The 12,171-nt window shown below is 41.9% G+C and overlaps 1 protein-coding gene across 18 annotated transcripts in view; it reads left to right on the top strand.

Annotated features, from left to right (window-relative positions):
- Positions 1 to 12,171, top strand: part of trol (terribly reduced optic lobes) — a 1,072,318-nt gene that overhangs the window by 400,163 nt on the left and 659,984 nt on the right. For all 18 annotated transcript variants that reach the window (XM_083114888.1, XM_083114893.1, XM_083114886.1 and 15 more), the window contains exon 3: positions 1,177 to 1,339. In XM_083114888.1, coding sequence (XP_082971014.1) covers positions 1,177 to 1,339 — 163 coding nt within the window. The remainder of the gene's footprint in view (positions 1 to 1,176; positions 1,340 to 12,171) is intronic.

The following is a 12,171-nucleotide window of genomic DNA, read 5'->3' as shown; positions in this document are numbered from 1 at the left end:
AATGAGTAATATAATACCTTAAGTGTTTGGGTGTCTCGAAAGTCTCTGCCCATTCTAATAATGAACCCGATAAGTTTGTAAGCGTTGCCTATTACTTTGTTAATATGGTGAGTGAAAGTTAGCTTAGAGTCAAAATATATTCCTAGGTCCTTTGCTGTTTCAGATTTTTTTAGATTAGTATTATTAAGTTTATATTGAAAATTTAAGATCGTTCTTTGTTTAGAATAAGTAACGGAATAGCATTTTGCTGCATTCAGAGAAAGACCGTCGCTCAAGCACCACGCACTCAACCTATTTATGTCTTGTTGTAGACACACACAGTCTTCAATATTTTTTATTCTTTGAAAGAATTTCAGGTCGTCTGCAAATAACAGTTTTCTAGAATTAATCAAATGTTCTGGTAAGTCGTTGATTAATAGAAGAAAGAGAAGAGGTCCTATGTTGGACCCTTGAGGTACTCCGGAACGTACTAGAAATTCGCTGGATGTGTGACCTTTATACGAAACATATTGTTTTCTATTCATTAAGTATGACGCCATAAGTTTCCTGAGGGCAAGGGAAAAGTTGAAAGTGCCCAATTTACTTAGTAGTACATCATGAAAGTGTATAACTTGTAAGGTTTTTTGCAGGGTTGTTAAAGGTCCAGGAATTTTAAATAAATTCAATTCCGGTCCAGGAGAGAAAATAGGCAAGCGTAAATGCGTTCTGGACCGTAAAGAACCTTTTTATCTAACGCATTTCAATTCGGTCTAGGGACATTTTTCCCGGATCAATTTAAATAAGGTCCAGGAACCTTTTTTCAGTGTAACAATACCCAACTTGGACCGAATTTAATTTGTGCGAGAAAAAAGGTTCCGGTCCTGCAGCGGAACCCAATAGAACCCATTAGAATTTATAGATTTCTGGATATTTAACAACCCTGGTTTTTTGCTTGGCGAAATTTGAAGTCCAGCTATCTCCATAATTAAACGCCACAGTGTATCACCGATGGCGCAGTGGTTGTCTCCTTGTAATCAAGAGATTCCACTTTCGTGGATGAAGGGGCATTTCATAGTAATTCGGACCTTAGTTTTAGTATTTAGTATACTAACTTAGGACACAGTAAAATACCTAAAAAAGAAAAACAGTATTTTTTTGGACCATAAGAAGCAAATGTTTGGTTTTCTTTTTTCGCAGTGTACTTCCGTGTCACCATGTCCATCCACGAGCCATTCAGGGAGGAGCTGAGGAATAGATCGTCATCCATGTATCAGCACCTGGCTCAAAACATCACCCACGCACTCAATCTCCTGTACGAAGGCGTACCTGGGGAGCAGACAATAACCGTTGTGAAATTCGAGTGAGTACACAAACTTTTTTTTTCTTACAAGTTGAGTTTGCTGGTAGACATCTCTCTTGCTCGTCCCTACTTACCTGTTTCATGTTTGACAACAGATCGTACAGTATACAAATGTATCCTTCCAAATGTCGAAAATTGAATTGGAGTGGAAAAACTTGATTGAGGATTTCGAGTCCACGGAGCTAGGCTCCCAACTGAATGACTTTACTTGAAAAGAAACTTTGCCTCTTCACGGATTGCCAGTTTGTGGAACCACTATCTCGTGTGACTGCAAGGTGGTGCGTATAGGCACAGGTTAGTCAATTAAAATCAGTGAGCAGCCATTGGTTGACGAAGAGAGCTCCCTATGGAGGAAAAAATGCAAGAAACAGAAATTTAGGTCAACACGAACACTGTAATCCAAGCAAAATAACATTAATACTTTCAATACTGATAATATTCACTAATCTTCATAATTGCAGGGCATAATGTGCCCCATGGCTTCACGACATGGCTTCAATCCAGCCGCTTGGCGGCGCTAGTTGATTTTCTTATGTAAGCAATGGATTCTTTCGACACTTTTACAATTTTGCTTAGACTTTTTCACGATGGAAATGGAACCTAAACCTTCATTTGTGGCATGTAAACAGATCTCAATGTCTAGAAAACAAATATATGCCGTATACAAACTTATTTCTTATTTAAACTCCATTTTTGGAGCTTAAAACTGGAAACTCATACAAATAGTGCGTGTTATTTGGGCTAAATGTTCTAATAGAAATCGTTTGTGAAGTGTATATTTGAGAAGACCATGATAACTGCCGTAAAATTATGGAGATTTTCAGCTCAGAATGAACTAGACACATCGAGGACAGTTTGGGACTACATTTTATCGCAGCCAATCAATGTATTCTGTATGGTGAACTACTTTGGAAATCCAGTTGACATGGTTGATGCTCGAAGAGAGAGATTTCTGTCTCTCAATAAAGCCGACGAGAACTGTCTATGCTGGTGTCACAGACGAGGATACAATTTGAAACAAATAGCTGTGTCGTATAGGACTCGAGTACAGAACCTGTCTTCGTGATATTTTCTTGAACGGATGATATAGTAAACAAAATACTTTGTTATCTTATTTTCATGAATGTCAAAAATACAGACTCCCCTAGATCACTTTGTCATGATAAGCAGTTATTCTTTAATTTTGGGCTAAATGTTACTTTAGAAATGACGAAATTCTCCTCAAGCTTGAGTAATTATTCTTCAGTTTTGAGTAGATGTTACCCAAAATCGTGTCTTGCCCAGGATTTTCAAAATGAGGGGTTACGCATGTTTGTTTTAGTAGTCTGCCCTCATTTTGCAATTTTCTGCCTTTGGCGTTCTTTTCTTCAGGAATACTGGGCCAAGGGGGTACGACCCCCACCAACCAGTCGTTTGGCATGCCACTGCACAAAATTCTCTTCAAGGATGAAAGTAGTTTATCTTCAATTTTGTCTAAATGTTGTTCGGAAAAGTGACTAAATCATCTTCAAAGCTTGAGAGTAATTATTATTCAGTTTTAACTAAATGTTACTCTATGGGTTGATTTGGTTTATTTCACGTCGCATTCCTGCCACTTTTAGCTAATCGCGAAGATGAGGATGAGTGATGCTATGATGAAATTGATGAAGGGACACTCACATAGAACTCACATGTTACTCGAGCAAATAATTAGAGAACACAGTTAAATTAAAATGAATAAATGTTCGTAATCACTTTGACGAAAAGTTCTTTCATCTTTGATGTAGGTTTTATAGTGCAGGAAATGGTGCCTCCAACAACTTGATGAAACGCAGACAGACAAGTACCAAATCTCTAACGCCCTTTGGGACCCCTTTGTTTCGGAGCCAAGAGACAATGCTTTGGGTTCTTTGAACTCCACGTTCCTCTCAAACCGGACATTTAATTGAAAGTTAACCAGCAGTTCACATCGAGTGTAACAAGACACCGCTTGAATTTCGATCTGTGCCTGCTCTTCTGTGATTTGTTTTAATCTTTTTTGTCACTAAAAGGGCGATGACGCTTGACATCCAAGGGCTAATCGACTCAAAGAAACATTTTTTAAAATCCTCTTCCCTCCGTGTCTGCCTGCAACTCGACTAAGTGACTCACTAGTGTAAAGTTACATAGGAAGATTGTTTAGTTCTTTCTCCCTTTTGTAATTGGAGAACGTTGGAGGGGAAAAGAAGAGATAGCGGACCCCGTGAAGTCTGAAACCTGTCTTTTTCGTAGTCTGTGATCTAGGAATCATTTTCCCGAGTCCCTGCAAGCTTTCACGTTCAATGGCGTGACGGCTGTCACAGTAAGCAACGTGTCAAGGGGCGCAAGAGGAAGACATTGTATCAGAGTTGCAGGGATGTAACCCTGGGGGCGGATGGGGCTGCAACCTCTCTCCACTGCGTAGAAATCAAAAAATGAAATTTTGAGAAGTTACGGAAACTTCTGCGAAATATGGATAGCAGTGGCGTATGCTGAGTCTAAGACATGGGCTATCTCACTATGACACCTGGTCCTAGGCTATGGAGGAAGGGAGAAGACTAGACTGATTCTTGACGTCTTCAAGGAAGCCATGTTGCCATCCCAACGGTAGTCAGGTTGCCAACTCCTAAGAATTCAGGTTGCCAACTCCTAAGAATTCAGGTTGCCAACTCCTACGAATTCAGGTTGCCAACTTCTAAGAATTCAGGTTGCCAACTTCTAAGAATTCAGGTTGCCAACTCCTAAGAATTCAGGTTGCCAACTTCTAAGAATTCAGGTTGCCAACTCCTAAGAATTCAGGTTGCCAACTCATAAGAATTCAGGTTGCCAACTTCTAAGAATTCAGGTTGCCAACTCCTAAGAACTCAGGTTTCCAACTCATAAGAACTCAGGTTTCCAACTCATAAGAACTCAGGTTTCCAACTCATAAGAACTCAGGTTTCCAACTCCCAAGAATTAAGGTTGCCAACTCCTAAGAATTCATGTCGCCAACTCCTAAGAATTCATGTCGCCAACTCCTAAGAATTCAGGTTGCCAACTCCTAAGAATTCAGGTTGCCAACTCCTAAGAATTCAGGTTGCCAACTCCCAAGAATTAAGGTTTCCAACTCCCAAGAATTCATGTCGCCAACTCCCAAGAATTCATGTCGCCAACTCCCAAGAATTCAGGTTGCCAACTCCTAAGAATTCAGGTTGCCAACTCCTAAGAATTCAGGTTGCCAACTCATAAGAACTCAGGTTTCCAACTCATAAGAATTCAGGTTGCCAACTCATAAGAATTCAGGTTGCCAACTCATAAGAACTCAGGTTTCCAACTCATAAGAATGCAGGTTGCCAACTCATAAGAATTCAGGTTGCCAACTCCCAAGAATTCAGGTTGCCAACTCCCAAGAATTCAGGTTGCCAACTCCCAAGAATTCAGGTTGCCAACTCCCAAGAATTCAGGTTGCCAACTCATAAGAACTCAGGTTGCCAACTCATAAGAACTCAGGTTGCCAACTCATAAGAACTCAGGTTGCCAACTCATAAGAACTCAGGTTGCCAACTCATAAGAATTCAGGTTGCCAAACTCATAAGAGCTCAGGTTTCCAACTCCCAAGAATTCAGGTTGCCAACTCCCAAGAATTAAGGTTGCCAACTCCTAAGAATTCATGTCGCCAACCCCCAAGAATTCAGGTTGCCAACTCCTTAAGAATTCAGGTTGCCAACTCCTAAGAATTCAGGTTGCCAACTCATAAGAACTCAGGTTTCCAACTCCCAAGAATTCAGGTTGCCAACTCATAAGAACTCAGGTTGCCAACTCCTAAGAATTCAGGTTGCCAAACTCATAAGAGCTCAGGTTTCCAACTCCCAAGAATTCAGGTTGCCAACTCCCAAGAATTCAGGTTGCCAACTCCCAAGAATTAAGGTTGCCAACTCCTAAGAATTCATGTCGCCAACTCCTAAGAATTCAGGTTGCCAACTCATAAGAACTCAGGTTTCCAACTCCCAAGAATTCAGGTTGCCAACTCCCAAGAATTAAGGTTGCCAACTCCTAAGAATTCATGTCGCCAACTCCCAAGAATTCAGGTTGTGAAACTCATAAGAGCTCAGGTTTCCAACTCCCAAGAATTCAGGTTGCCAACTCCCAAGAATTCAGGTTGCCAACTCCCAAGAATTCATGTCGCCAACTCCCAAGAATTCAGGTTGCCAACTCCTAAGAATTCTGGTTGCCAACTCCTAAGAATTCAGGTTGCCAACTCCTAAGAATTCAGGTTGCCAACTCCTAAGAATTCAGGTTGCCAACTCCTAAGAATTCAGGTTGCCAACTCATAAGAGCTCAGGTTTCCAACTCCCAAGAATTCAGGTTGCCAACTCCCAAGAATTAAGGTTGCCAACTCCCAAGAATTCAGGTTGCCAACTCCCAAGAATTCAGGTTGCCAACTCCCAAGATTTCAGGTTGCCAACTCCTAAGAATTCAGGTTCCCAACTCATAAGAATTCAGGTTGCCAATTCATAAGAATTCAGGTTGCCAACTCATAAGAATTCATGTTGCCAACTCCCAAGAATTCATGTTGCCAACTCCCAAGAATTCATGTTGCCAACTCCCAAGATTTCAGGTTGCCAACTCCTAAGAATTCAGGTTGCCAACTCCCAAGATTTCAGGTTGCCAACTCCTAAGAATTCAGGTTGCCAACTCATAAGAACTCAGGTTGCCAACTCCTAAGATTTCAGGTTGCCAACTCCCAAGAATTAAGGTTGCCAACTCCCAAGAATTAAAGTTGCCAACTCCCAAGAATTCAGGTTGCCAACTCCCAAGAATTCAGGTTGCCAACTCCCAAGAATTCAGGTTGCCAACTCCTAAGAATTCAGGTTTCCAACTCCTAAGAATTCAGGTTGCCAACTCATAAGAACTCAGGTTGCCAACTCCTAAGAATTCATGTTGCCAAACTCATAAGAGCTCAGGTTTCCAAATCCCAAGAATTCAGGTTGCCAACTCCCAAGAATTCAGGTTGCCAACTCCTAAGAATTCAGGTTGCCAACTCCTAAGAATTCAGGTTGCCAACTCCCAAGAATTCAGGTTGCCAACTCCCAAGAATTCAGGTTGCCAACTCCCAAGAATTCAGGTTGCCAACTCCCAAGAATTCAGGTTGCCAACTCCCAAGAATTCAGGTTGCCAACTCCCAAGAATTCAGGTTGCCAACTCCCAAGAATTCAGGTTGCCAACTCCCAAGAATTCATGTCGCCAACCCCCAAGAATTCAGGTTGCCAACTCCTAAGAATTCAGGTTGCCAACTCCTAAGAATTCAGGTTGCCAACTCCTAAGAATTCAGGTTGCCAACTCATAAGAATTCAGGTTTCCAACTCCCAAGAATTCATGTTGCCAACTCCCAAGAATTCAGGTTGCCAACTCCCAAGAATTCAGGTTGCCAACTCATAAGAACTCAGGTTGCCAACTCCCAAGAATTCAGGTTGCCAACTCCCAAGAATTAAGGTTGCCAACTCCTAAGAATTCATGTCGCCAACTCCCAAGAATTCAGGTTGCCAACTCACAAGAATTCAGGTTGCCAACTCCTAAGAATTCAGGTTGCCAACTCCTAAGAATTCAGGTTGCCAACTCCTAAGAATTCAGGTTGCCAACTCCTAAGAATTCAGGTTGCCAACTCATAAGAATTCAGGTTGCCAACTCATAAGAATTCAGGTTTCCAACTCCCAAGAATTCAGGTTGCCAACTCATAAGAACTCAGGTTGCCAAACTCATAAGAATTCATGTCGCCAACTCCCAAGAATTCAGGTTGTGAAACTCATAAGAGCTCAGGTTTCCAACTCCCAAGAATTCAGGTTGCCAACTCCCAAGAATTCATGTCGCCAACTCCCAAGAATTCAGGTTGCCAACTCCCAAGAATTCAGGTTGCCAACTCCCAAGAATTCAGGTTGCCAACTCCCAAGAATTCAGGTTGCCAACTCCTAAGAATTCAGGTTGCCAACTCCTAAGAATTCAGGTTGCCAACTCCCAAGAATTCAGGTTGCCAACTCCCAAGAATTCAGGTTGCCAACTCCCAAGAATTCAGGTTGCCAACTCCCAAGAATTCAGGTTGCCAACTCCCAAGAATTCAGGTTGCCAACTCCCAAGAATTCAGGTTGCCAACTCCCAAGAATTCAGGTTGCCAACTCCCAAGAATTCAGGTTGCCAACTCCCAAGAATTCAGGTTGCCAACTCCCAAGAATTCAGGTTGCCAACTCCCAAGAATTCAGGTTGCCAACTCCCAAGAATTCAGGTTGCCAACTCCCAAGAATTCAGGTTGCCAACTCCCAAGAATTCAGGTTGCCAACTCCCAAGAATTCATGTTGCCAACTCCCAAGAATTCATGTTGCCAACTCCCAAGAATTCAGGTTGCCAACTCCCAAGAATTCAGGTTGCCAACTCATAAGAACTCAGGTTGCCAACTCATAAGAATTCAGGTTGCCAACTCCTAAGAATTCAGGTTGCCAACTCCCAAGATTTCATGTTGCCAACTCCCAAGATTTCAGGTTGCCAACTCCCAAGATTTCAGGTTGCCAACTCCCAAGATTTCAGGTTGCCAACTCCCAAGAATTCAGGTTGCCAACTCCCAAGATTTCAGGTTGCCAACTCATAAGAACTCAGGTTGCCAACTCATAAGAACTCAGGTTGCCAACTCATAAGAATTCAGGTTGCCAACTCATAAGAATTCATGTTGCCAACTCCCAAGAATTCAGGTTGCCAACTCATAAGAACTCAGGTTGCCAACTCATAAGAACTCAGGTTGCCAACTCCCAAGAATTAAGGTTGCCAACTCCCAAGAATTAAGGTTGCCAACTCCCAAGAATTCAGGTTGCCAACTCCCAAGAATTCAGGTTGCCAACTCATAAGAATTCAGGTTGCCAACTCATAAGAACTCAGGTTGCCAACTCCCAAGAATTCAGGTTGCCAACTCCCAAGAATTCAGGTTGCCAACTCCCAAGAATTAAGGTTGCCAACTCCCAAGAATTCAGGTTGCCAACTCCCAAGAATTCAGGTTGCCAACTCCTAAGAATTCAGGTTGCCAACTCCTAAGAATTCAGGTTGCCAACTCCTAAGAATTCAGGTTGCCAACTCATAAGAACTCAGGTTTCCAACTCCCAAGAATTAAGGTTGCCAACTCCCAAGAATTCAGGTTGCCAACTCCCAAGATTTCAGGTTGCCAACTCCTAAGAATTCAGGTTCCCAACTCCTAAGAATTCAGGTTGCCAACTCATAAGAACTCAGGTTGCCAACTCATAGGAATTCAGGTTGCCAACTCCCAAGAATTCATGTTGCCAAATCCTAAGAATTCATGTTGCCAAATCCTAAGAATTCATGTTGCCAAATCCTAAGAATTCAGGTTGCCAACTCCTAAGAATTCAGGTTGCCAACTCATAAGAACTCAGGTTGCCAACTCCCAAGAATTCAGGTTGCCAACTTCAGCTTAATGCACACAGTTTCTAAGATATTTCCCTTCAGAATTTTACTTTCTAGGTCTCAGGCTTCGCAGATTGCCTAGATAGCCCGTAATATACGCTCCTGATGGATAGCTACTTTCGAACGTTTAATGCATAGAATGGAAATTATTGTGAAAGCTTGTTTGAACCTTGCGAATCATTGTGTAATAAGAGAAAGTGCCTATCTTATAGGCATGCATATATTGGGAGATATAAAGATTATTTATTCTTGTAATTTTTTGGTGTTCAAACACGCAATATGCCAACGCGAATCAAAGTTTATGTAATTAATTTAATGATGTTTGCGAAACTAAAAACATTCATTACATTAAGTGGTTGAAAGCTAATTTAAAGCTAATTATATATTTATCAACAAGCCCAGATATTATCAAAGTATTACTCATTAACATTATAACTTAATTATTAATATTACTATCAAGGGCACATATTAGTAACGTATGAGGTTTTAGAAAGGTATTTACGAGTATAATTATGAGCATTGGGTCATAGACTTGAAAAAAAAAAAAAACTGACAGCGGTGTAACGAAGTTTGAGAACCACTGGCTTAAAGTTTCTTTTCAACTAGCTGTAACTATATCTGGGTTACTTTTAAAAATGAGTAACTGTAACTCTGTTAGTTTTAAAAAGCAACTTTCCGAAAACTGTGTAGTAACAGTGAAAGTGAAGAAAGTAATATTTGTGGTACTGAACACATTACAATGTGCGACATAAGGTCAGAATTTTTCCGGCATTTTCACCGCATAATGCGGTTCTAGGACTCACCCAGCTCCAAATCAATAGGCACCTGGAGGCAACCCCGGGGGGTAGGGCCCCTACCCCCACATCCCCATAATGTGCCTTCATGGCACGGCGCTGAGAACACACTGCCTTACAATGTTGGGGCCTCCTCGATGGCGCACTGGTAGCGTCGTCGCCTTGTAAGCAAGGGGTCCCGGGTTCGAAACGCGGTGAAGGCACATATACCCTGTCCCAGCGAACTGTAGAGCAGGGCAGCGGATATCGACAGAGGAGGAAAATCGAGTGGTGAAAGCGCAGTGTTGCCAACCGTACGGTCCATACCTTAGTCCGTACGCTAAATGCACGGCTTGTCAAAATTTGCTCTTGCAGTTTTATCCCTAATATTTCCCTAAGAAATTCTTAGACCAATCGTTTTACGGACGGACCGTTTACCATGTGCGTTCGGTATTATCCTTTTCAAAAGTTTGCAACGCTGCATAGAGAAGTGGGAATTCGGGTAACTCCTGTCGCCCATTACACAATCCCGTTTCTCTCACTGTTCATTGGTGGAGATGTCTCGCGTCACTACTTGCGCAGAGACCTCTCCCCCCCTCTCTCTCTTCTCCCTCTCTCATTCTTTATTTCCTTCCTTCTTTCGAGAGAGTGTGTGTGAGAGAGAGAGAGAGTGCCCCTTCCCCCTCTCTCTCTCCTCTCCTCTCTCCCCCTCTCTTTCTCTCTCTCTGTCTCTCTCTCGAAAGAAGGAAGGAAAGAAGGAATGAGAGAGAGGGAGAAGATAGAGAGAGAAAGAGACGGGAGAGAGAGAGAGAAAGAGAGAAAGAAAGAGATAAATAGGGAGAGAGAAAGAGATTTCTCTCCCCCAATAAACTAGGTCCACTCCCGATTTGCCTTACTATGCATAAAGTGGACAAAACATCAACTCAATCAATGAGCCTTACAATGTGCGGCCTTGTGCACTCCCGTACTGTATTTTACCTTCCGATCGCTACCGGTGGCAAAAAATACAAGCTTAACGCATCTACTCATCTGACTAGATAGTGTACCTGCAGGGCTTCACCTTATTACAAGGAGACACTCGCCGCTCATCAATCTTCTGCAGCTGATGGATGTCTTCGGGAGCGAGAGAGGATTCAGCCATGGATATAAGGCAGCGGCGTCCTTTTCTCGTTGCCACGGACCGTCCTTCCTCTTTAAGAAACAATTAACACCCTTACCAATGGAAGATTCGCCGCTGCCTCGGGCCTTGGCAACAATAAATCAGGCGGCTTTCCCACAGCCCCTTGTCGCCTGATGGATCGAGAGGGGATTGGTCCATGGCGCTGGATTGTTGCCTGGAAGAAACGAACGCAAATTCGATGCCAACGTAATGAGCCTCCTTGCAGCGTCTTGCGAGGTCGGTCAGGAAGGATTTGTTTGTATCTTTGCGTGGGGGCAAAGGGAACTTGGCTCACTTCGCTTCCAAAGAGGATTGAACTGCGAAAGAGAGAGGGGAAAGGGTCCTCCCTGCCCCTGAAAATGTTGGAATTAGCTTGGTCATAGTTGGAAATCGCATAGAGATCGAGTTCCAGAGCGGAAATCTTATTGATGGTACAGAGTCTGGACAATATCAGACCCTTCGATACAGGCCAGTACCCAGGATTTTTTTTAGGGGGGGGGGGGCAGATCCATAGGCGGATCTAGAAATTTCCTCTGGAGAACACAGGGTGTGTTGTAATGATGTACATTTGTGTCTACAGTGCTTTCTATCTAGGAGGAAAGGTTCCTGCATACTCATCAGATGTGGTTAGTTTATTGTTACTTTGCTCATCATAATTGATTGATTGATTGATTGATTTAGTTTATTTTACTTCGCGTTTTGTGCCTCTTGGCTAATTTGCGAAGATGGGGATGAGTGATGAAATGATGAAATTGATGAATGGACATTCACAAACAACCAAACCCGACCGGGATTCGAACCCGGGACCCTTGGCGTCGCAGCGCGATGTGCTAACCACTCGGCCACAGGGTCGGGCTTTGCTCATCATAACAATTACTCAAAATATTGTGATATGTTCATTAATGATCACACATACATATTTCTCTCATTAAAATAAAATAATCTTAGATTTATTCGTGTGTGCAAGAAGGTATTTATATGACTGGCAGAATTGACACATAGCTACATATTTCTTTCATTAAAATAAAATGTTCTTAGATTTATTCGTGTCTACAAGAAGGTATTTATATGACTGGCAGAATCGGCACATACATATTTATTTCATTAAAATAAAATGTTCTTAGATCTATTCGTGTCTAAAGGAAGGTATTTATATGACTGGCAGAATCGACACATACATATTTATTTCATTAAAATAAAATGTTCTTAGATCTATTCGTGTCTAAAGGAAGGTATTTATATGACTGGCAGAATCGGCACAAACATATTTATTTCATTAAAATAAAATGTTCTTAGTTTTATTCGTGTCTACAAAAAGGTATTTATATGACTGGTAGAATCCGCACATACATATTTATTTCATTAAAATAAAATGTTCTTAGATTTATTCGTGTCTACAAAAAGGTATTTATATGACTGGCAGAATCCGCACATACATATTTATTTCATTAAAATAAAATGTTCTT

The sequence above is a fragment of the Lepisma saccharinum genome, chromosome 29, assembly GCF_977018435.1.
Source record: "Lepisma saccharinum chromosome 29, izLepSacc3.1, whole genome shotgun sequence".
NCBI classification, from domain to species: Eukaryota; Metazoa; Arthropoda; class Insecta; order Zygentoma; family Lepismatidae; genus Lepisma; species Lepisma saccharinum.
The sequence above is the reverse complement of the archived record's forward strand: the minus strand, read 5'-3'. Positions and strand labels throughout refer to the sequence as shown.